Source organism: Vulpes lagopus, chromosome 24, assembly GCF_018345385.1.
Source record: "Vulpes lagopus strain Blue_001 chromosome 24, ASM1834538v1, whole genome shotgun sequence".
In the NCBI taxonomy this organism is placed as follows: Eukaryota; Metazoa; Chordata; class Mammalia; order Carnivora; family Canidae; genus Vulpes; species Vulpes lagopus.
This window is the reverse complement of record NC_054847.1, coordinates 57,778,500-57,804,510: the sequence shown is the minus strand read 5'-3', so window position 1 is coordinate 57,804,510 and position 26,011 is coordinate 57,778,500. Positions and strand designations below refer to the sequence as shown.

Genomic DNA, 26,011 nt, shown 5'->3' with positions numbered 1-26,011 from the left:
CAGAATCCATCTTTAGATGGCTCTGGGGCTCAGGTTCTAAAGTGTGGACCACTTGTGGTCCCTGCTTTTCAAAGGATGGTCCACCTTCATCCCAGAAATGGTTGGGACCATTTTTGAGACAGGGATTCTGCAAATGGACCCTGGATCTAACCTACTGGGGCCTTTGCAGGGAGAGGTAGCAATGCCTGACTCTAACTAAAGAATTCTCACGCGTGGAACAGCTTTAGAATTTCTATATAGGAGCCCCCCAGTCAAGCTACGAAGCTAGTAACAAAGGCAGAGGCTCGTCAAGGCCTGTGTAACAAGCACCCCATCATCGCTTGGTCATGTATTGGTTTGGTGTGCCGCCAACCCTTGGCGTCACTCCCACTCAGAGCTCTGCTTGCAGGGCCAAGGTGAAGGGCCCTCAAGCCATCCCAGGAGTCTCGATGAAGTGAGGGCTCCTCAGAGCTATGACTTCAGTGCTTTCCCTCAGGGCCATCCCATGCAGGGGTACAGAAAATGGGCCATCATCTCTACCGGATGGGGTTGCCCAGGCAGGGAGGCAGCCCGAGTCCACAGCTACACACATGGAACCCGGTCGTCACCGTGTGCCCCAAGTTACTGAGTGGACAGCAGCATTTGTGCCACGTGCAAGGCCATTATATACTTTACGACTCTGAATGTGTACTGAGAGCCACTTGGGGACACACTGTGAGGTTGACAGGTTCCCAGATGTTACCGACACCAAGCACTGAAGTCGTTGCCCAACCATTGAGGAAAATCTTTGTGTGCTGCAGGGAGCTCATGCATGCACAGAAATGGCCATCCAATGCCATCACATATGTTTGGGTGAGAACTTCCAGGGGGGCAGTAGCACAAAGTGGCATTTTGCTCTCCAGAAAGTCAGCGAATTCCACGATGTAGGCGTGTGTGTGTGTGCTCGTGTTCCCGCTCTCCTCTAATGCCTCCCGACAGCCCTTTCACTCAGAGGAAAACAAGACAGCAGCCCTCGGGTTGACCTTTTGTTTTTCTGCTGGAGAAATGAATATAGAGTGGTTTTCCTTGGACAGCATGGACACGTGTCAACCTTTGATTGTCAGCGTGAACTCAAATGGGGCCGAGTTGTGGTCTTTGCTGCTCTGCCCACATCTTGGCCACACAGTGACCGTGGTCCGTGAATGGGCTGACCATGTTGCCTCTGGTTGTGGAGCAAGGATGCAGCCATAGGAGGATGGTCACCTCCCCACAGACGCAGGCCTGCTCCTGAGCACTGGCTCAGCCGGCCTTACGTGTTGTTGGTGTGGGACTATGTGCGATTTTATGGGATGCGCTCTGCCCCCACATCCCATAGAGGTGATGGCATCTATAACGCATCCTATAGAGGGGAGGCGCCGTCTCTCCATGCACAGAGCTCCGCGTGTTAAACACACCATGACACACACACACACACAGATAGCCACAAGCAGCCCTACACGGTCACAGGGCTGTGGTGGTGCTGCAATGTCAGTTTGTGGCTTTACGAGGTTGCTTGAGGGACAGGTGAGGTGGAGTGACCATTCATGGCCACGTTTCCTAAAAACAGGAGTTATTTTGTGTAAGATGAAAACTTCCATGACATAAATATGTATTTAAAGCACAATTAAGAATCCTGGTGGGTGGATTATGTGCATTAGGCAAATGATCATATTATATTGGTCCCAGAATCCTCTGAAACATTCCCAGGAGGGAGGACTGAAGGTCACTTTTTCGGGGACAGGATACACTTTGTCAGGCAGCAGGGAAGCAGGTGGAGCTGCTGCTGTAGGGACTAGGTCAGAGAGGTCAGCTGGCAGAGACGTAGGGGGCCCAGGATACGCTGTGTGGTTTCCTTGCTGGAGTGACAGGCTCACAGGAGTGGGGGGAGCCCCCCCGGGCCACCTGCAGGTGCCAGAGCGCTGTGGGAAGCACTAGGCCACAGAGAAGACATGCAGGGCGCACCCCGGCATCTAGGGGCCTGTCCTGGGCCTGTTGCTTCTGTTCTTGTAGGAAAGGGCTTTGGGGGGGGGGCGGGAGTGCAACCCCAAATAGACCCACATGCTTCTTTCCGCGTGTCGTTGCTGTATTCCTGAGAGGGACTGACTGGCTTTCCTCACAACCCGTGATGCCAGATGTGACTCAGTTCAGTTCATTGTTTAAATCAGTTTAAATAAAAGTTTATTTTAGAGCAGTTTTGGATTTATAGAAAAGTTGCAAGGACAGACAGAGCACTCTGTGTACCCTCCACCCTCAGTTTCTGTTATGAACGTTGGTGTGGTGTTTGCTACAATTAATGGAACAAGGTTTGTACATCATTTTACCCCAAAGTCGTGCTTTAGTCATGTCCCCGGTGTTCTCTCCTGTCCTCTTTCTTTGCTGGGGTCCCCGTTAGTTCTGCTTGCTCATCCTTCCTTCCAGGATTCTAAGGACCAGCAGCTGAAGATCACATCCATTTCCTCCAATAAAGATCCAGTGATGGGGATCAGCTCAGGAAAGTCAGACCAGACTGAGATTCTGCACCAGAGTCCCCCTGGCCTTGCTGTTTGTCCGTTGCCCGTCAGTCCTCGCGTGTGGAAAGCTCGTGGACTCAGAGGCGTATTTCATACCTTTTCATGTAGGAACTCCGACGGCACCTGGCAAAGGATCCCCAGCTGCAGCCTGGGTGTGTGGCTGGCTTCGAGCACTCCCCCGTTCCAGTTTCTTCATGAAGGAAAAGTCCTCCTCTGCTCCCGTGGTGTAAAAGAGGGACGTTCCGGCCCCAGGTTTGAGTCCTACTGCACACTAGCCTCTGGGCACCAAAGCTCCATGCTGAGGTCTAGGGAGGACAGTGGCAAGGCCAGGTGTTGGGGACACTCTGGGGAGCCCTGGCCAGCTCGCATTTCCTGGGGCCTGAGGCATGCAAGTGTTTGTAGAGCCTCACTCAGAGCTTGACGTAAACACACATGCTTCCTCCAGAACCTTGTGTCTATCAGTTCAGGTAGGTAACTAGTGGATTTTATTTTTAAAAGATTTTATTTATTTATTCATGAGATACAGAGAGAGAGGCAGAGACACAGGCAGAGGGAGAAGCAGGCTCCCTACAGGGAGCCCAATGTGTGACTCGATTCCAGGATCCTGGGGTTATGCCCTGAGCCAAAAGCAGACACTCAGCCGCTAAACCACCCAGGTGTCTCCCTAGCAGATTATTTAACTTGGTGGAGACGGTGGGGACCCTGGGCTGGGTGGGTGATCACAGCGAGAACTCACATCAGGCTCAGGGCAGCCCTGAAGGCAGGTCCTGGGGTGGCGTGGAGGCAGCGTCAGGTGGGATTGCGGGGGCCTCTGCCAGGAGCCCGCGTGCTGGATGCTGCTGACAAGGCAAACTGTTTTTTCTTAGGATTTATCCAGTCACGATAACTCAGAAAACAACACCTCTTTGGGCAGAAATTTTTCTTCATAATGGGAATGAGAGCAATAGGGAGAAACGTGTTCTAAATAGTGACACTATTGGAAATGCTTCCCTGCTTCATGCAGCTGTCAGATTTCATTTCTTTTTCTTACAAGCCAAATTGATTCAGCATAAAAAGTCATCTACTTGGAAGGAGCCTTCCATCAATGCCGTCCTGAGAAGCTGAATTAGGCAACGACACCCAGTGCCACCATCACATCCGTTTTAGCCAGTCTAGCCCAGTGTTATTGCAGCTGCATTGTTCCTGTTTTGGTCTGCTTTCCAGGTTATGTTTCAGGACAGGAAACCAAAGGGAGAAAATGGGTCCGAAGGCCATATCTGGCTTACATGCCGGGGAGGGGAGTCGCAATTCTGGGCATTTACTCAGGCTTTTAGACAGGAGCCGAGCTCTATGCCTTTCTATGTAGTAAGAGTCAAAGTTGGTCTTAAAAAAACTACCTGACTGTATAAGAAATATTTGCTTAAACTTCCATCTTTCCCAAACAGCTGCATTTTCCATAAGACAAAGCCTTTGTGGGGTCAGGGTGCATTCCTGTTGGAGACAATTGTGAATGGATTCCCTACGTTTCTGCAGTCCCACGAGGGAGGCACCCCTGCCCTTCGTCCCAAACCAGCCCTTCAAGTTGTTTACGAGGTGAGCGGGGCTGGGAGATGGCAAGTTCACCTACAGCTTTGGGAGGTGGCAACGGTCCTCTCATGGGGTGAACATGGCCCATCATGCCCGTTATAAAAGGCCCAGGTGCCCTGCACTCAGGGCTCCCACGAACGCAGCTGTGTGTGCACCGGGGCAACATGTGAGACTCTGGCTAATACTGAAGTGTTCTCCGTCTGTGACCCCGGTCTGGCCTCTCCCACCACCACCCAGAGCCAGCGCCGGGCAGCTTGCAAGCACGTGAGCAGGTGGATGGGCTGGTTACAGTACCGGCCACCACAGGTGCACATGCTGTTTAATTTGCAAACTATCCCTGTGTTGTTTACAACACACGTGATAATGGTCACTGCCCCTTTGGACAGATGGGAAAGTGACTCTGAAAGCCCAGGGAGCTTCCCAGCAGCCCAGAGGGTCTCCAAAGCCCCCTAGGCACAGTGGCAAGTGGACTCTCCCAGCCTCTACCTGACTGCATGTCATGGGCAGACTGCTCTAGAGATTTAGAGGGAATATAAACGTAAATAAAGGGACATGAAGGTTTCAGCTCTGCTGCACAGGAACGGAGGAGCATCTGTGGCCGCTCTGAGGGGCTATGATACATGGTCATGAGCAGCCCGCCCATTCCCCAGGGTGGCTCCCTGTGGCACAAGTGCCCCTGCTGTTTCCAGGTCATGAAGCCTGCAGTCCCTCATGGTTTGCATAAACTTGCTGGATGCCTCCTTACTGCTGCACCTCTTACTCTGGTTTCTGGTGGAGCCCTTGCTCTGGGGAAGGCACTAATGTCAGTGAGAACCGTGATGCTGAGCTCTTCAAAACCTATTTTGGTTTGGTGCATGTCTATACCCTGGGTGAGTACAACATAGGCACCAAAAGGAAACAACAAAACCAAGCAGGGGGAAAAACCATGTGGGGGAGAAAAACAACAAGCATGATGTGAGCATTTGTTTTTAACCCGGCTACGGCCACGAGAGACATGGGCAGCAGGTACGGGGAGTGACAGAGACAGCCGCCTGGGTGTAGGGACCTGCCCAGGGACTAGGACAGGACACCTGGCTGCCAGGGCCCAGGCAGCGTGCAGATCCTTCCACTCAGGTCTGCAGTTGTGGCTAGCAGGTCCTGCCACAGAATCTGGGAATTCTACTTGCCTTACGCTGTGGTAGGAAGGAGGTAGGCAGCCCCAAGTATTGACGGGCTGAGAACCTTGGCACTGCTGCGGACAGGGGGGTGCAAGCCCATGTGTCTGTGGGACAGGTGGTACATAAGGGGCTGAGCATGTGGACACCGTTCAGGGCAGAGTGGGGATGACAGATGGTGTGTCTGTGGCCTCAGGAGCACATGGGGAACTGCGGGTGGAGACCGATGTCCTCTGATGAATGGTCGGGGCGGGGGAGGGTGGGCAGCTACGCGATGCAGGCAGCAGGCCCTGTGTCTCTGGGCATGGTCTGCGTACACAAGCTAGAAATCTGCACTCGGGTAAAACTCCACAACTAATCCAATTAAATACAATGCTGAAACATGGTGGTTGCGACAAGTGTGCACTTGCTCGTGGAGCCCTGCGCTGGGCAATGCCTTCACAAGGTCTGCAGGAGGCAGGGCCTATGCAGTGGCAGGCCTGGGACAGGAGGCTGGGTACCTGCGCAGTGGTGGGCCTGGGACGGGAGCCTGGGAAGAGAGAGAGAGAGAGAGAGAGAGAGAGCACTCGTGAGCAGGGGAGAGACAGAGGGAGAGAGGTTCCCTGCTGACTGGGGGGCCTGACGTGGGGCTCAATCCCATCCCATGACCCTAAGATCATGACCTGAGCTGAAACCCAGAGTTGGTCAGCCAACGGATAGAACCACCCAGGCGCTGCAAGGAAATACCATGTTCTTGATTTTGCTCCAGAATTAAAGGAATACCTAATACAAAATAATCGAGGCCACCTTGGACTGTAGCACATCCAGTTACAGTATACACTGAAACCCAACCTGAGTCAGGAAAATTCAGTGTTAAGACAAAGCCTTGAGAAGGGTCCTTCTCAGAGCAGCTGTGGCATTGAGAGAGGCACACGCAGCCATCCGACAGCTCAGTTTTCATGACCAATGGATAGCACGTGTCCGTTTCTTGAATGACCCAAGATGCGATGGCCTGGAGTGTCAGTAACAATGCCCTGTGACCTGGCCCATGGAGCTCGCAGTTCCCACTCAGCCATGGCGCTACAGAGGCCTTGAGGTGATACTGTCATGGGGCCCATCCAGGAGAGACCTTCTGAGATGACTCAGGTCTGGAAAACTTTGTCCTGCGCCTCTTTGAGTCATTATGTCCAGTGTAAAATTCCTATTTTGTGTCCCATAGGAACGTGTGCATTCTGGTCCTTCCTGCATAGACAGCCCTCCCCGCATGGTAGCGGGGCATCCAGCCCAGGAGGACACATCTCATCAGTTCACCTCAGGACTTAAAACAAATCTTACCATTATGAAGAGGGTTTTGGTTCTGCTGTTATTTCTGTTATCTGGAACATGCCCACAGGCTTTCATCATGCTACTGTTTACAACCTCATTACTGATGTTCCTCAACCACCCATGGTACCCATTCTGCTGAAGACAAAGATTTCTGGGTTTCTGGGTAGGTGAAAGCTACATTTATTGCACCAAAGGAAAGAAAATCCCATTTGCATAGGCATCCCATTTGCATAGTGCACACATCCTCTCATAATTCACAAAAAGCTACCATTTCTCTTAGATTATGAAAAACACCCAAAGTATGTATTTGCACAATTATTTGATTTGGGGCCATGCCTTGTGTACTAAAGGTGATTGATCAATTTTATATCTCCTTCTGAGTTTTATTTATAATTCTTTGTCACTGAATCGTGCTATGTTCCTGTTACATGCCATTTCAGAAGTCACATGGTCACTCATTAGGATAGAATGCCTGCCTGTTCGTATTAAATGCAGGCTCCCAGGATCTGAGTTGGCCAGAGCTACAAAATTGCAGTTCTGATGGTTTTTATGTACTGAGAGATTAAACACTTTTGCAGGATAGAACTACTGTGAATAACAATCCTCTCTTTTATTTTAGCTTTCTCCACATCTCATCTGACTCCTGCACTAGCTCTTGGACAAGTATATCCTGCCATTTCTTTGGTATAAGTAGACCTAGGCTTCTTAATTTCTTTTTTTAAAATTTTATTTATTTATTCATGAGAGACACAGAGGGAGAGGCAGAGACACAGGCAGAGGGAGAAGCAGGCTCCCTGAAGGGAGCCCAACATGAGACCTGATCCCAAGACTCCAGGATGACGCCTTGGGCTGAAGGCTGGCACTAAACCGCTGAGCCACCCAGGCATTCCTAGTCTTAATTTCCTATATGAATTATAAATAATCTTCCAAAAACCTCAGGAACAGATCTTAGCATTTAGTCTTATGTCTGTCTCTCTTAAAAATCGTTGCATTTCATCATTTAGCTACCAAGTAGAAGATGAACTTTCCCCATGTATCTTCATCATCAAAACCAATGCTATTAAAATTCTTCACCATTACGCTAGATATGCATGCATTTGGTGAACAATTCCTGTAACTGAAATTTCATGAAGTTTGTTCCAATATATTTAAATTCAAATCAGAATCAGTCTTCTTAATATCTAATAAAGATAGAAGCATCTCGGGAACTGTAAAAAATTTAATTAATGTATAAACAATTCTAGGATAAAGGGTATACACCTTCCTTTAAAAACCAAACTCCAACATAAAAAATGCTGGATGGATAAATACAGGGATGTAAACTGGTAAAAATCGTAACAATGAAAACAGCAACTCCGTAAATATTAGAGCAGGAGAGCACTCAGGAGCTGGTAATACTCCCAGCTCGTGCTTACATGGTACTTAATATCTGCCCAGTACTGGCCCAAACTCTTTACATATGAGTGAACCCATGTAACTTCCGATGGGCCCGGGAAGCAGGTGCTAGGATGATGCCTATTTTACAGAGGAGGCAACTGAGGTACACAGCTTGATCAGCATGCCAGCTAGCAGATGCTGCAGCCCAAATTTTTTTTTAATTTTTATTTATTTATGATAGTCACACAGAAAGAGAGAGAGAGAGAGAGAGAGAGAGAGAGAGAGAGAGAGAGAGAGAGATAGGCAGAGGGAGAAGCAGTCTCCATGCACCGGGAGCCCGACGTGGGACTCGATCCCGGGTCTCCAGGATCGCGCCCTGGGCCAAAGGCAGGCGCTAAACCGCTGCGCCACCCAGGGATCCCCTGCAGCCCAAATTTGAATGAATCTTGGCAGACTTCAGATTTCTTGCCTTAGCCGTGACTCCTTATTAAATAATCCAATGACTCAAAACAAGAGATAGCAAATGAGAGAGAAAAGGAGAGTTCTGTCTGGACAGTGAGTTTGTCACGTGCCGTGGCCGTGACCACTGCACAGAGAGGTGCTGCCTGCACACACGTGGGTACACAGTGGGACTGGTTTAAACTTGCCGGGTGCCCTGACATTCTCTACTTTCCTTCATTGAAAAAGTGCTGGTTTAGAGCCACTAAATTGATTTCATGACCCACAAATGGGTTACAACTCATGTTTTGAAAATTACTACTCAGGTGGAAACCCTGAATAACGGGGTGAGCATGCGGTGGCATCTAAAAAGAAGAGGCATCTGTGTAAATTCTGAACTCATATTCTTTTTTTTTTTTATTTTATTTATGATAGTCACAGAGAGAGAGAGAGAGAGAGAGGCAGAGGGAGAAGCAGGCTCCATGCACCGGGGGCCCGACGTGGGATTCGATCCCGGGTCTCCAGGATTGTGCTCTGGGCCAAAGGCAGGCGCCAAACCGCTGCGCCACCCAGGGATCCCCCTGAACTCATATTCTGAAGATGATGGGCAAAAACTTCAGAATCAATTAATTATTCTATTATTAAAGTCAATATGAAATAACAGGGTGGATTAAACCTGAAGCCTGAAAACCTCACAAAATACTTTTGTTAAATTTCTTACATGGGCAACAAATAAAACCCCACACTTAGGATTTGTAATTATTTCTGAAATTATTATCAATAAAATAGTGAACAACTTAGTTTTCTTATTTATCTGTATTATATTTAAGAACATTTTTAGGCAGTCGGGATAGAATATTCTACAGATAATTTTTGACAAAAGACAAAATGGCCCCACATGATCTGCTTAAGAAGGAAATGATATTTAAGAATATTTAGGGATCCCTGGGTGGCGCAGCGGTTTGGCGCCTGCCTTTGGCCCAGGGCGCGATCCTGGAGACCCGGGATCGAATCCCACGTCGGGCTCCCGGTGCATGGAGCCTGCTTCTCCCTCTGCCTGTGTCTCTGCCTCTCTCTCTCTCTCTGTGACTATCATAAATAAATAAAAATTATAAAAAAAAGAATATTTAGCATATTCCTCACATTCAACTACATAATGTTATATAATGGAAGTATAAAAATGCAAAGTAAAATTTAACCTCAACTGATGAATGGGGATGACAAGTCCCTAGGGCAATAGACTAAGTACATGGAACAAATAGTATTTAACCAGTTGACAGCAGCATCAGATGAAAATGTTGTCAAGTGTGGTAAGAACAAAGGTCACAGGTACAGGTCAAAGTGTATGAAAGGTTCAGCCCTCAAAGCAAACCTCTTGGAGTCAAATATTTAACCGTGACTAGGGACCTAGAGAGGCATTCGATGGTGAAAGTCCATTCAAACTGGACCCTGAGCCTTAAACCCATGACGCGATTCAAGGTTCTAAGAACTACTGCGTTATAAACTCTTTGAACCAACAACAGTTTCAAAAATACTGCACTTACCTCAATGTTTAACTGCAGGCTTATCTGAAAGTGCTCCAGGCCCCACAGTAGCTAAAATAATTAAACGTAAATACGTAGAATTCACTGATTTTTGACAGCCAAGGCCAGTGAAAGTATCTAGACTTTGGCTCAACAAAGCAGGTGCTGGGAACGGACCCTCATTATAGTAAGGATAATACACTATGATGATAATGGGAGCAGATTCCACGTAACTGTAATGAAGGGAACACCATCCACTTGGGCTTCTTACTCATTCCAGGACCAAAACAGCTACTGAAATTTCTGAGTTTCTAATTTAGAAAATCTTAAATAGGGAGAGAAGTGTTTGGACAAGCCTGGCTAACAGTTTTCAAAAACTCATTAGTCCTGTAAAATTTCAATTTATCCCTTCAAACTTGCAAGGCTTCCAGCGCATTTACCAGTAATAACCTTTCTTATCAGGTTTCCCTCCCGTTGGTGCAGCCCCCACAGCAGCTTGGCTGAGCAGAGATGTGCCCACGGGAACCCGCTCAGCATCCCGTCAGGAAGCAGTACGGGAAGGTGGGGCACATCGCACAGGTTCTGCAGCAGGTCGGCTTCCTTCTTGGTTTATAGTTTCGAGAATATTTCTGTATATCCAACACCAGTTTCAGTTCAACACGTTTCATTAGTAGCTATGTCCGGTGTCGGGCTCAGCCCAGGAAAGGAGAGCCGGGAGTGCAGATTAGTCCTGCAGCCCGTGGCCCCCGTGGGGTTGTCACCGACATGCAGGGCCCGTGTTGCTTGGGCCTCAGGTGTGCACGGCTCCGGCTGCCAGGAGCCCGGCCGCACACTAGCAGGGGGCTCGGTACAGCGGGCACGGGGGGATTCACCGCAGGAACCCTGCCCTGGGACAGGAAGGCGGCTGAGGCACGAGCCCCCCGGGGGATGCGCAGGGAGGCCCCCTAGACAGACTTTGCCCTAGCATGGTCACTTCTAGCCATCAGCCTGCGTCCATCTTCCTTCGTCGGGTCAGCTCACGGGCGACCTCTTCACTCTGAACCCATGTCATTGAACTTAACTGTTGTGAAAGACTCCAAACTTGCCTTTCGTGAGGTCGAGCTATGTCTCCAGTTTCCAGCCGCATGGATCCCCAAATCTTTGGGGCGCTGTCCCCACTCAGCTGGTCACAGCCAAAGTTGCTAGTAAGCAGATCATCCACCGGGCCTGGCCTGGTTCAGTGCCCCTCCTGGGCTTCCCTCCAGGGCTTTCAGAAGGTGCCCCCATTGGAAACCTCAGCCGCGCTCCGTTCATGTATAGTAGATGCCCCCGGGAAGAGCTAGGGGAGGCATAGTGCACGGAGGGGCCTGCCTGGTGATGGTCGTCATCGTGCTGGGTGGGCTGCAGCCTGTAGCTTGGGGAAGCACAGTGAGGTGGTGCCCCAGCCCCTACTGCACAGACCCTGAAATTAAGAACTGGAGAGCATGGGTCAAAATCTCTATGGGGGATTTCAGAAGCAGTCAGGGCTGGGAGCTCTGCTCTGCTCACTACATTAGCGGCACACAAATCACCTGGAAACCCAAACCTCAAGCCCTCCTGAGCCTCTATGGTGGGCCTGGGAATCCTGGGAGTGGTTTAAGCAGCCCCAGGTGATTCTGATGCACACAGCTGCACAACCACTGGTAGGCTCAACAGAAGGCCCACTGGAAAGGGACGGGAGGTGTGTGTTGTAGAGGGTGAGGTAACACAGGGCCTTTGCAGTCTCAGCACAGGGACATCTCCTAGCTAAGCAAGGTTTCCTGAGGGCAGGTATCGAATTTCAGTGAAATTCTACTCTTTTCAACAGTACAGGAACCATCTATCACCCATCCATTCATCCATCCATCCCTCATCCCCATCTATCACCCAGCCATCACCACCTATCATCCATCCACCCATCCATCCCTCTATCAATCATCCATCCATCCATCCATCATCCCCCTATCTATAACCCATCTATCCACCTATCCATCACCACCTATCATCTATCCATCCATCCATCATCCTCCATCTATCATCTATCCATCATCCACCTATCATCCATCCATCCACCCATCCTCCATCATCCATCCATCCACCCTCTATCCTCCATCCATCCATCCCTCTATCAATCATCCATCCATCCACCCACCCCTCTATCAATCATCTATCCACCCATCCATCCAACCTCCCTCTATCAACCATCCATTATCCCCCTCTCTATAACCCATCCATCCATGTATCCATCACCACCTATCATCTATCCATCCATCCATCATCCTCCATCTATCATCTACCTATCATCCATCCATCACTCCTTTTCTATCATCATCCATCCATCCACCCCTCTGTCAATTAGCCATCTATCCATTATCCCCATCTATCACCCATCCATCCATCCACCCATCCATCCATCCATCCTCCCTCTATCATCCATCCATCATCCCCCTATCTATAACCCATCCATCTATCCATCACCACCTATCATCCATCCATCCATGCTTCTATCAATCATCCATCCATCCATCATCCCCCTATCATCTATCCATTCATCAATCATCATTTATCACCGACTACCCATCACCATCCATCCATATATCCATCCATCCATCCATCCATCCATCCATCCATCAATCATCTAATCAATGAAGTCAGGAATGTTATAGAAGGATTAAACAGATGTTTTTGCTCACATTGATCATCCTTAGATGTCCCTGGTACAGACCTTTATTGTTTGAACCCCTCTCTCTACACTATGAGTCAGTGGATATAGCTTGTCCTTCAGTTTTAGGTTATTCTGATCAGTGACCAGAGCTACCTAGTCTGGTCCCTCAGTGAGTGGACACTTCAGATCCAACTCTGCTGTTACAGGTCTTCTGACATTAGAAAAATCCAAGTTCTCAGACAGTGCCCCCTGCCTACTAGTGATGCGACTGATCTTGGAGCTTGGAGTAGGAACCTAAGTGTGGTGCATTTATAATAAAATTGTGAGATAACTGGGCAATGTGTGGGACAAAGCAGTGTTACTTCTCACCTCCTAAAACAGCATCTGTGCAGCACAGAGCCTGGGGATGTGGAGAGCAGAACAGACGCAACCACGGGGTGAGGAATGGAGGAAACATTGTCTCCGCAGGGTTCACAGAGGAGGACCACGGGGACAGTCTGGCTCCAGTGAGGCTCTCAGACATCCTGAGACACCCCAGAACACCTCAGCCAGCCGGAGCCACCATGATCTGCCCCAGTGGCCAGGAAATAGTGAACTGCCTTTGGGGCATGAGCCAATGTGCCAGCCTGAGGCAGTACCTATGTCCGGGACCCTCCTGGTGGCCCCTAGCCTCAGAGAGACCACACCTCAGGGGCTGCCTGAAGGTCACAGATGGGCCTGTGGGAGCGAGGTCCACTGTCTTTGTGTCTACCTGCTGGACACCCTTTGGCTGCTCCCGGAGGGCTCCACCAGCTGGGACGACCGTCTATGGGGCAGCCAGGCTGCACATGGGCACAGGCAAGCCCATCTGCGTCCAGCGAACCTCCAGGCAGCTGATGGGCTGACGTTTCCTGTGTGCTGAGGGCTACCTCCCCATGACCCTGTGTCTGGAGGTCCTGAACGCTGATGCTCTGGCCACACCTGTGCTCCCTCCAGTGCTGTGCCCATGGGGGGGGGTTGGAAGGCACCCCAAATGCCCACACAAGTTGTCTCCCACCCAGTATTTCTGGTCCCAGGATGCACAGGGCTGCCCTCAGGCCTCACATCTGCAGGAGGCATGTCCTGTCCACATGTGCAAAGATACACCCACAGACATGTCATTTTAGAGACACGACGCCAGTGGGTTTGGTGGGCAATCACCTGCGAAGGAAGGGTTTGCAAGCCCTCCTGCATCTCCCAGGCATTGCGGAGCCGCAGCTTGGCCTCTGCAGCCAGCCTGGTGGAGGTGACAGAACCAGAGGGTGAAGTTGCCACAGAAGCCGGAGGGGGTGTGGGCACCACATTCCTCACCTGTAGCTCTGGGCACTTGAACGCTGCAGAGCTTGTTTCATACATCTTATTTTTAACTTTAGAAAGCATCTCTTTTGTTTGGAAAGGTGGGAATGTTTTAAGATTGTTTTCTAACTTTAGCTTAAATATCAAAGGTTAGAGGAGGTGCAGGGAAGGGAAGTTAGCCATCAGCAGCTCGTAGGAAAGCCCATGGGGAGGGGGTCCGTCGCTGGGGAAATGGATGCCTCCACATTTGTGCAGCCATACCTCATCCTGAGACACACAGCTACCGCCTAGACTCACATTAGCGAGTCCAACTTTCTAGAATCACCTCTAAACCATTAACTGTTCTGCTAATGGAATCCCAATACATCAAAGGAAAAGATCCAATCTCTTTAATTACAAAAGCAGAAAGAGCACATATGATTGCTATTGAAAACATATATGCAATTTTTAAATGCATGTGAACTATTGAATATTTCCCATCTAACAATCAAGCTAGCCTTGCAAACATATGCCAACTGTCTTATCTGTGCCTCCGAAGTTTAGAAAAACTAGCATCTCCTTACCTTAGGGAGTATGCATTAATAAAATAATTAAGCAATGCATTATTTTCTGCTCAAAAAGCTTTCCTTGTTATTCTGGACAAACAGATATTCACTGAGCTGAATTAGTTGCATCTCCTTAGAAAGTTCTCCCTTGGAGGAGTCACTCTCAGGCATACAGAGCTTATCAACAGAGTGGACATTTCTACAACATACTGACGTCAAGATCAAAACAATTTAAATTAGTTCTTATCACAGACTGCAAGATAAAGATTGGGGTTTAAGAATATTCATTAAAGTGAGCTTTATCACAAGCCGGGCGGCGTCACTGTCCTGCAAGGTCTTGAACTAACGTTCTTTCTGCAGTTGGCTCCCGAAGGCTGGATTCTGGGTCTGGTGACATCTCCTTCCTGTGATCACACTCTTAACTTAACGCTCTCATAACTTTGCCTGAGTCTACAGTTACTCTCCATGCTCCCAGGCCCAAGGCAGCAGGATGGCAGGACGCGCTGACATGGCCACCCTTCACAGTCACAGCGAGAGGCCAGCAGGCTCTGCCCAGACGTCTGTCCCCTCCCCGCCCTGGGAGCACAGGTGCATTTTGCCAGCAGAGTCTCCCGTCTCCCTTGGGAAGGCACTCTTGTGTTACCTTGGGCCCGTGGGCCCACTGGGCTGAACCCCACCGGGGAGGCTTTATTTGAGCCACACGGAAGCTGGTAGCCAAGGAGAGAGGGTGTCAGATGCTCACTCCTCTGACTTTCTCTTTGCAGAGCTTGTGAGAAAACCTTGAATTTGTCTTCGGTTAAATACCAAGACCAGCCGTGACTTCCCTTTCCTTGTGGACCACCGAGTCTATGTTTCTAGAAATTTCTAATTCAAGAGCCCGGAAGACAAAGGCTGTGCGCAGGCTCAGAACGTGGGGCCCACCCTTACAAACAACCCTTACAAACAGAGGGACTGGTTCTAACCTGCTTCAGGCGCTCCTCAGCAAAGCAGCTCACCACGTTGGGGGAATGAGGTCCGAATGTAGTTGGAGTCGCAGGAACAGCTCGCCAGGAGGTGAGTTCTGGGTGGGAGATGACGACACCAGTGAGGAGCAACCCAGAGCGTCTCTATACAGACCAGAATCCTTGGGATGCACAAGACTCGCCAGGGCCGCTAACTTGGACAACACGCCAGGCTGTTGCAAGTCCTGTGAGGTGTACTGAGATTATGAAAAATGTGTATGCCATTTCCTTCAGGAAAAGCTTATCATCTATAAATATTCATTCAAGCTATTTCCTCATATTGTGTAGCTCCTAACAGAAAACCTATGAGCTTAACGTGGGAAACAGCTTGGAAATGGGGGTGCTTTTTCTTAGGGTTTATGTTGCGGTTGCTCTTACTTCCATGGCTTTCCGGGCTGGTTCTCTTATGATTGGTACTCTTTCCTCAAAACACAGCAAATAAGGATCTAGCTGCTTCTTGGCTGAGATCATAGGCTGGTTAGGCTGATTTGCAGTGCAGGGGTCTACCTGCTGATGCCACATAACTGATTTGTCGGCTCACCCTTTATAGAGGGTGCCTTCATGGGATGCCTGGGGGGTCCAGTCGGCTGAGAGTCTGCCTTCGGCTCAGGTCATGATCTCGGCGTCGTGGGATCGAGCCCTGAGCAGGAGCCTGCTTCTCCCTCGCCCTCTGCCCCTGCTCATGTGCTCACTCTCTCCCTCATTGTGTTTTTCAAATGAATAAATAAAATCTTTAAAAAAAAGAGAGAGAGTGCCTTCATGATGCCTACTTCTTTGGAATACTCAGGAAAATGTTTCAAAGCCCCAAAGAAGGAACAGGGGGGCCAGAGCGCTCTCCTGTCAGTGGCCCCCAGCCCAGCATTTCAGTGGCCTTCAGGGGTACAGCCTACCCTCCTGCCTGCTGCCCCCAAGGCCAGCACCACGTGCTGGCACTAAGGATCATAGAGCAAAATAGAACAAAACATGGAATTAGAGACAAAATGCCCGAGAGGGAAGAACAAGGAGATGCTGCCACTGAGCCCTTACGAGCCCAGAGGACTGACTCCTTACGGAAAAGCTTACTTGCGAAGGAAAGTGGACTTAAAATTCAAAACCTGATTTATCCTTATTTAAATGTATGTGGAAGTTTCCACACACTTTCCCTCACGTACCTACGACTTTTGCCTTCACAAGTGTGGAGAACAGGGTCTCCAAGCCCACTGGCTCTTCAGCGGTGGCAGAGCTCATGGGAGGACAGGACAGATTTCTTCCTGGTAATTCTAGGTCGGAACAAGAGCAGTTTTTAAACTGTCCTTCACCCAGCCAATAGGATTGTATGTTCTGCATATAATAAATGAAAATCTGTAAAGAAATGTTAAGATTTTTGTCTTAGGTATTATATCCCTAATTGTAAAAAGTGATTAAAATTCAGTGTCCTTCCATCAAGCTAAAAAGAAAATAAATGGGATTAGTGACTACCCAGAGCACCAGGAAGGCCCCTGAAGAGAAGGCTGCCCACTTTGTTCCAAACTCCAGTTTATAGGTCATTCTAGAATTTAAAAAGAGGTGTTATCATGCCAACTTAGAAAGTGCTTGGGGGCTTACAAAATCCTGTGTTCACAAATCATCACTTTGGGAACTGCTGAGATCAGACATTTATTTGCACTTTTGAATCACACACAGGGAGTGACTCACGTGGACGCAGGAAGCCCAGCCCCTCTCCTCAGGGCAGAGTGCTCGGGGACGGGAGCCCTGGCCCAACGGGACACCAGCGTGCTCATGTCTGCGCTCCTTTCACACGGTGGGCCTGGTCATGCCAGCGCCCAGGAAACACCAGCTCAGTCCTGGGTGGGGGGTGGGAGTGGAGGCAGAGCTGTCCAAATATGATCTGTAACACCTCCAAGGTTAGAGCAAAACATGCAGATACAGTGATAGATTAGGGCAGGAAAACCCAAGTGGATAGTTCATGTTCTCTAAAATTTTACTACAAAGAGCAGTGAGAAATAACCACCGCTTGTCAATGTTATAGTCCTCTGAGTGTGTATGTACGTGTGTCTGTATTCACTGTGAGCGAGGAGCTGTGCGTGGACCCGTGTGTGCCATGTGCACAGCAGCAGGCATCTCGAAAACTCTTCCTGATAGAAAATGCGGTAAGCATAAGGTTCACAGAGCTTCTTTTATTTTACCTTAAATAGAATTGCATTTTTAAAAGCTTCAAATAAATTCCACGATTTAAAATAATCAGAGATACCAACACATTTTTACTCACGGTCCAAAAATGATTCCACAGATTTTTCTTTCGCAAAGTCATTTGTAATAGAGTTTTCATATTTATATTCTTAAGTAATCATTTGTATTTTCTCTATATATAAATACTGTCAATTTGTCTAGTGAATTTTGGGAGGAAAAGGGTAGGTATACATTAGTGACAGTTCTTTTAAAAAAAGAAAAAAGAAAGAAAGAAAAACTACCCTGGATTTTAGAATTGGCAAGGATATTAATGCCATTCCCGTAGGTCAGGGAGCAGAGCCCATCCACCCAGCGCCTTGGCCGTGACCCGCAGAGCTCGCTGGCAGGACGGCGCAGGGGACGCCGACACCCGAGCCTGGGAACTTGGGAGCAGGAGTGCAGGCAGAGCCGCGGGACGTTGTCTCTGGTGATGGCACTGAGGGGCTCCCTTCCTGAAGGATGCCAACACGACACCAGTATTGCCCAGTATGTGCCAAAGTAAAGGGGATGATAGCTATTTCCCTAGCTTTGTATAGAATATTCTGCAGATGAAGCTTAACAGTGGACAAACCAGCCGACAGCCCCGCTCGCAAAACCGGTTCATGGCCTGCTTCTCTTCGGGGCACGGTGCCAGAGGCTGCTTCTACATCAGCACCAGTGATCAGCAAACGAATCCAGGAGTTTAACACAAAAGATGGAAACCCAAGGCCCACAGGTCGGCCACATGCTGGACACGGAGCCACCAGCTGCACACTGAACATGGAGTCCCACGCATGTGACAGATTGCTCCGTGGTAAGCATGCTTGGGAAGAGAAGCCGGGGCCCTGGGCCTCTGTGGCATTAGCAGTGTAAAGAAACACAGGCCTCGGAGGTGTCTGGGCCGGACACCAACAGAGAGGCAGCCCCAGTGTGTGCCATGGGTGGGCAGCATCTGCCGGGCACGGAGGAGAAGCAGGCAGGGGGACCCACTGACTCCACGGGGATAGAACCAAACAGTGTGGAGTTTAAAACCAATTGCTTTTTAGCCCTTCAGCAATACTTTTTAATTAGTTTTAAATGTTAATGGTTCCTGTAATGAACTCAGAATAGAAATATATTTAAATAAATATTTTTTAGAGATTGTTGGCATTTATGATTCTTTGATGCATGGTCTGAGCAAAATAGAGTTGATGCCAGGAAGAAGTAAATATCCATGCTTGTTAAGCTGAAACAGCCCTGGTTTTTGACATTGGAAATGTTTTTGAAATAAGTAGGTCTCGTTTTCCCCCTGCATTTCAATTTGTGTTATTTTAAACGGTAAGAGCCTTTATCTCCTCACCATTTTAAAAAAACAGATTGAATTTACGGTCTGACTCGGTCGGCTCGTGTCTGCTGATTTCCCCTCTAGCACCGAAGCCAGCACGGCTTAGCGCCTGTGGTTTATGACCTGTGCCCGCCGATCAGCCGGGCAGGGAGTTCACGAGCGCCCGCGGCTTCCCAGGCACCGATCGCCGCGGCCTCCAGGTGTCAGTTGCTATTGAAAAAAGAAATGGATCGGATATGCTGAAATCCAGGAGCTATTAAATTATTTAAAGTTTTATGTCTTATCAAATGTTACTGGTGAGGGAAAGCTTCTTCTACAGTAAAGACATCCTCCATCCAGAGCAAAGGGCCGGGAGGTACCAGTGGCCGCTGCACAGTGCGGGGCTTGAGCAGCACCTCCCCTCCTGCGCCTGCCCGGACCAGGACTCGGTGCACACGATTTATTTCCCAAGAGCCGAGATTATTCTCACTTCACGTTGATGTTGGGAAGGCAATTCAGAGTGTGGTCATTTTTGGACACTGCCAGCAGTCTCTAATGAGGAGGCAACTTCTACTACATCTTCCATCACAGAGGTTTAAAAAAAAAAAAAGTCACAATTAGGAGGTCGCATTTTTTTTTTTAGGAAAAAAAGTGAAAAATAAAAATTTCAAGACCAATCAAGATACACATTTAGATATTGCTTAAATCTAAGCTGTCAACCCTTGTTGACTTTTCTCGGAGAAAACACCACAGATATACGTCCACCATCAACGACCAGAACCTCAAATTCCACATTTTCCATCCGAATAATCAAGGAACGCAATTCAGAAGTCATATTACATCCTGCATTTTATTCATTTCCATATGACAAAAATAGTAACCTAGTCTAAGACATCCATTTCAATCAGTAGATGTGTCGAGCCACAGATTTATCATAAAAAATATTGGATCTCGGTAAGAACGCCAGCTGGCTCCGGGGTCCCGGCCCTACATGGTGCTGCAGTAGAAAAATAGCGTCTCTCTTCACCACACAGAGAGGGACAGCCTGGTCCTGAATACAGAAGGGGGCGCATCTCACCGTCCCTTCATGAACCATCTTATTTACAACACTTTACATTTCTTTTTTTAAGTTATATACACATCCTTCTGGGAGGAGAACACTACATGGTACCAATACTAACTGCCCCCCCCACCAAAAAAAAAAAAACCCAAAACAAAATCACAGCAAGAAGGACACATAAATAATAAAAACATTCCACTGCTGATGAGCAGCAGCCCTGAGCCCCCACCGCTCCCATGAGGAGGGACGGCCCCCCGGCCGTGGGGACAGAGTGGGAGAGCTCAGCGCTCATCTCTGACAGGAAGAGACCACGAAATCTGCTGATTGAGGAGTCTGCACAACCGTTCTGTTCGGTGACACGATGTGACTTTACTGTTGCCGTGGTCATGTTGGGAAGATTGTCCTGTTTTTCTGTCTTAGCCAAGAAGATGTGTCACTGTCCGGCTCCCGCTTCAGGCGCACACCTTGAAGGCCACTGGGCGCCGCGGCCTCTCGGAATGCTGCCGTCGGACGAAGCTCGCCGTCTCGGGCTCTGGCACGCTTGCAAACGCACAAAATGAGGTAGAACACACAACACTGCCCGAACGGGCTCCAAGCCCGCCCCACGCCCCGCTCCCTGCCGAGGGTCCCCTTCCTGATGCCAGGCCGTTTAAGCAAAGTCAGCAGCTTCACACTGTGTTTTGAAAGATCACTGGACATTGTGCTTTGTTTTCATCTGAGAAGATAATAAATAAACTGGGAACTTAGAAACTGTCCCAGGTCCGGCTGCCACCATGGCCAGATATAGTGCCTCCGGGGGTGATGTGCGCAAGAGCCCGAGCTCGGGGGCAGTCATGCTCTCGCCAGGGGCCGAGGGGGGAAGGGGGCAGGAAAGCGCCCCGCCCATTCTCTCCGTTCACTCGTCTCAGTGCCATGGGCCCAGGATTGATTCATCAAGGTTGTGTGAAGGGGTGGGGGGTCGGGTTCCAGGTTTTTAAATGGGCTTTGTAGAAAAGTTAAATAAATCATTTTAATTTAAGAAACGGCAGGCCCTAGTTTATTGAGGAACAGACAAGTCCTGGTGGCTTTTCTGTTTAAGTGACATAGATTTCTCATATTGTTTGACCTTAGGACAAAACAAGAAACTGTAACAGTTTTTTTTTTTCATTTTCCTTAAATCAAAGTACTATTTATAAAATACTTTACATCTTTTTTAAGTCTTCAAATTATAGACAAACCTCCCTAATACAAAATACTAAAAGTGCAATAGTATAAATTAAGAGTTTGCAACCACATTATACAAACATTACCTTTTTATTGTACAACTTCGATAACGTGAAATATTTCCTCACAACCGCTTACAATGTTGTGAATAATTTATGGTGATGTTAGTCTGTAACTTGTTTCCCATCGCTGGGCTACAGACCACTCTAGAGAGCAACTGTCCACATAGCAGCTACAAACATTTAAATTAAAAAAAAAAAAATTAAAAAAAAGGAACAGAAAGGCTCGTCACTGACAGGTACTTGCACAGGAAAGCATGCGGTCTTGCCCAGCGGGACTTCACAATTTGCCTGCATTGAAATAACGCACTTATTTATAGTAAAACAAATTCCACTTAAAAAAAATCACATAGCCAGATGTATTCTGCAGTACAAAAGCTTCCTTTAAAGTTGCGGCTGTATTATCTGTTACCCGCATAATCTTAACATTATAAATACTACAGATGAAGGTACGGCCGTGAGACACAGCGCCGGCAGCACCTGACCACATCTTCAATAGTCTAAAAACAAAGTTCGAGTTTCTAAGGAATTTGGACAAAACCTTCAAGTGAGGGTCGCTGGAATGCCACAGGGACCCCTCTCTCTCCCTCTCGGGGGTTATCAGGTTTTGGGAGGAACGAAGTGGATGTGGTTTGAGCCCTTTCTATTCCCGAGGTGGGAGGTGGTTTTACAAGGACTTATCTTTTCGACGTACATTTATTTCAAAGGTCACAGGGTCCCCAACAGTCAGGCTCACTGCAGAAAGATGTACCATGCAGCGCGTATACCTTCTAGCAGCCACACAGCGGACGTATTTTCTGCTACAGGTAAAATTTCAAGGGTAACTGGGGACGGAGGCTGTGCAGCCCGACGGTCGCACTTGACACTGTGCGCATGGGATGGAGTGGCTGGGCCGAGATTGTGCACACCTAGTTAATGCCAATCTCCTTGTTATCTTCAATAAACCGTGTGAACGGCCGGCTGGCTCCTGTCTCGGAGTTTGCTTTGTCCAAACCCACGATGGGTGGACTACTGCCAGTCCGTGCTTTGTCCATTCCGGCGGCCAGAGAACCCAAGGGGGGGATGGCGCTTCCGCCGAGACTTACTGGGAGCTGGGGAATGCCGCCGTTCTGGATGACGGAGATTTCGTTATTCTTCATGGCCAGCCCATTTGTGATGGCTGCAGCGTACTGGTTCCAAAAGCTGGGGTCTACATTCATGGCTCGCGCCGCCAGGTCCTTCTGGAACATTTCTGAGAACTTGAGGGCATCACCACCTAGCAGAGCCATGGGGTTTTCCACGGACAGGCGGCGGCCACGCCGCGCGGGGGCGTTATTCCACATGTGCGTGCCCATATGCACCTGTGTGAGACACACGGAGAGACAAGGTACAGGTAAGCAAGCCCAGCCCACAGGCAGGGACAGGCCTGCCTCCACACATCCCACGATCCTCCAGAAACCCAGCATGGTGCTCTCACCACTGGATCCTGTTCCCCATTGCAAGTATGAGGTGGAGGCGACAAAACAGGTGAGCCTTTCTGAGTGCATATCCTTAAATATGCACTATTTCTCTTTATGAAATATGGAGAGCACAACTATTCAATGTGCTCATGTACGTTTCTTCCCTTCCGCTCTCCCCGGATGGTGGACAGCCCGCAGACCCCCACTGAGGCTGCAAACCCCAGAGGGCACAGAGCCTTGCCCCTTGTGCCCCTGCCTGGCCCTGGGATGGCGGGGAACTTGAACTCCCAGCTTCCTTGGGCCTGACATGGAAGATGCGTGTGGCTAGCAGGGGCTTTGGGCAGCTCCTGTCCTACCAGGATGGAGCAGCCACGGGTCTCAAGCTTTTCCCAGACCGTGAGGAACACATCATGAGCCAAACAAGTACATGACGTGGACAGAAAGGGGCACGTTTAGCTGAGGCTGCACATCTGGCATTCTGTCCACACCCCAATTTCCCGGGAGAACAGACAGGGTTGTGGTCATCTCCAGCAAGAACACTACCCTGGGCTGCTCCCTCCTGGCCCGAATCACGCTGGTAGGCTTTTCACCAAAGGCCTGCCAGCCCGTGCTGGTGGCCACGTGGACAGAAGCAGAATGCAACCCCAGCCTCTGCACAGAATCTGCGTCATTTGTATCTTGTGCAAGTGTTTCAGAGCCCAGTTTATCTGGTTTTGGTGTTCCACCGGATTCAAGACTGTGCCAGACTCTGGGACTGCTGGCCCAGGAGCAGTGCCTATGTGGTCGGCCCCCAGGAGGTGATGTGAGCCCTGGGAGGGCAGCCTACCAGCCTTGCAAGGTGAGCCTTTCAGTACTGTGGGCAGCACACACACCTTGGGAAGCACACATCAGACTCTGAAGGTGCCGTGGGCAGCACACACTGCGCTCTCCTCCCTGGGCTCCCCCCGCACATCTCTGTCCCCAGCCAGGACCTCAGCATGTCCACCTGAGCCGGGACCTCAGCATGTCCTCCTTGGCCAGGACCTCAGCAAAAGGCTGGCCTGCAGCATATCACTGGGGGCAGGGTGGGGAGAAGCTCTGGGGCCGACTCCCTGGGGCTGCGGGGGCACAAGCCCGGGCCTTACCTTGAGGTTGCCCTTCGTGGTGAATGCCCTCCCGCAGATGGTGCAGCCGAAGGGCTTCTCCCCGGTGTGTGTACGCTCGTGAATCTGGAGGGCGCTGGCCGAGGAGAAGGTCTTCCCACATGACTGGCAGTTGTGCTGCTTGGGTGTCCGGCGTGGCGGGGGGGCCAGCATGGGCGCGAGGCTGGGGCTCATCACCGCCTGAGGCCCTGGGGGCACCTGCACCGTGGCTGGCAGCGGCGGGCCCTCGCCCAGCGCGAGGGCCTTGCTGTGCCCATTCACTTCCATTTTGATCAGGGTGGGCGTGGAGCTGGCAACCAGGCTAGGAGTGCTTTGGCTGGGACCTAGGGCAGAGTCGGGGTCACAGGACTGAGAACGCGGCTCGCTCAACGTGTGCGTCAGTAAGTGCTGTTTTAAATTACCCATAGTGGAGCACCCGCGCCCGCAGAGCGCACAGAGAAACGGGCGCTCCTTAGTGTGGCTGCGGTGGTGGATCTCCAACGCGCTCCTGCAAGCAAAAGGCTTGCCACAGACACGACACACAGTGCTGGGACACTTACCCCGTTCTCTGCTCAGGAACAGCAGGCTAAAGGGGGCCTCCTCCTTGATGGCTGGCCGGCCGGGCGGGGCCGCCGTGAGGTCCAGCGCACCCCCGTTTTCGGGTGCGGGGGGAGGGCTGTCCGGCCTCTCGGTCTTTAGGGCCATCTCCGGGGGCTCCTCCTGGTTGCTGAGGCCCGGGGACTTGGAGGGCAAGCTCTCGCTGTTGCTGTTCATGGGCGACAGGGCGTGCATGGAGGACGAGGACTCGGACAGCGCCGGGCTGCCCGCGCTCCGGCTCTCCAGATCACCCACGGCTGACGACGAGTCATTGCTCAGGTGGTCGCTCTCACCGGACCCGTTCTCCACAGACTTGAGGGTGGTGAGCTGTGGGCAGCTCATGACCGAGTCCATCATCTTCATCTGGTTCTCTAGGGCGGCGATGCTGGAGATGACGGAGGGTGGCGAGGGCGGGCAGGAGCCGGAGTAGGCCAGGAGTGGCTTGGGCGGGTCGCTGGCCGGCTCCCGTAGCTCGGCGTCGTCCTCCATGGAGTTCTCGTCCGCGTCATCATCGTAGCCGCTGAGGGCCTCTGCCGCCTTGTCGTCGTAAGGCAGCTCAGCGTCCATGGCGTCCTGGAAGCCCTCTGGCAGTGGCGTGTTAGGAATCTGCCCCCCCATGTGCATGCGGATATGCTGCTGCAGCACCACGGCGTTGGTGAACTTCTTCTGGCAGATGGGGCACGAGTGCTGCACGCGCAGGGGTGGCTTGGCCCGGTGCACCCCGAAGTGTGTCTTCAGGTTGCCCTTGGTGGTGAAGGCACGCCCGCAGATCTTGCACTTGAACGGCCTCTCCCCCGTGTGTGTCCGGTAGTGCATCTTCAGGGCGCTCTGACAGCTCAGCACGCGGTGGCAGATGACGCACTGGTTGGGGTCCGTCATCTTCTTGTCGATGTTCTCCACCAGCTGTTGCAGCTTGGAGGTCTCTGACGTCTGCATGGAGTCCAGCAGCCCCCCGAAGGGAAACTTCGCCTTGAACTGGTCCGAGCTGGCTGGCAGGACCGGGCTGCAGAGGCCCGTGGAGATGCTGCTGTCTGTGAGGGCTGCCGCCGCTGTGGACACAGTGCTGGAGACCTGCCCACTGGGAGGGATGTCCCCTGCCCTGCTATTGGCGCCGGGCAGGCTCACGGGCTCAGTTTTGGTCAGAGAAGACCCACCAAGCACTGGCTGCGGGGACTCGGCAGTCCCAGGGACGCCCGACTCACAGCTGTTGAGGCCAGGGGACAAAGAGGTGCATTCGCTCGACGTGGGTGAGGGCCGCTGTGGGGAGCGGCTGGCAGGGGTGAGGCTGGGCGAGTCCACATAGCTGCCCACGCCAGGGATGGTGGGTGGGAGCTGCAGCCCCACCGATGTGGGCACTGTGGGCAACACGGGCTTGCTGTCCAGCCAGGTGGTCACCGGCTTCTCTGGAGGCAGCGACATCCCGTAGGGGATTCCGGAGCAGGTGGGCACATTGTCCAGGTACTCTGGGACGGGGTACGGGTTCATCTGGATGTGTGGGTACTTCTCCTTGTGCCTCTGAAAGTGCACCTTCAGGTTGCCCTTGGTGGAGAAGCGGTTCCCGCAGACGTTGCACTTGAAGGGCCTCTCACCCGTGTGGGAGCGCAGGTGGATCTGCAGGGCGCTGTCGCTCCCGAACACCTTGGCACAGAA

At 50.6% G+C, this 26,011-nt stretch overlaps 1 protein-coding gene across 2 annotated transcripts in view; it reads right to left on the bottom strand.

Moving 5' to 3' along the window:
• Positions 1 to 19,718: 19,718 nt before the first annotated feature.
• Positions 19,719 to 26,011, bottom strand: part of SALL3 (spalt like transcription factor 3) — a 19,350-nt gene continuing 13,057 nt past the window's right edge. Inside the window, exons 2-4 of one of the 2 annotated variants that reach the window (XM_041739282.1) lie at positions 24,325 to 26,011; positions 23,768 to 24,108; positions 19,719 to 22,544 (exon numbers count right to left, since the gene is read on the bottom strand). The exon at positions 24,325 to 26,011 is cut by the window's right edge and continues 1,262 nt beyond it. In XM_041739282.1, coding sequence (XP_041595216.1) covers positions 22,113 to 22,544; positions 23,768 to 24,108; positions 24,325 to 26,011 — 2,460 coding nt within the window. In that variant the 3' untranslated portion in view covers positions 19,719 to 22,112. Of the gene's footprint in view, positions 22,545 to 23,767 lie in introns of both variants that reach the window. The other variant, XM_041739281.1, reaches the window with a different exon arrangement.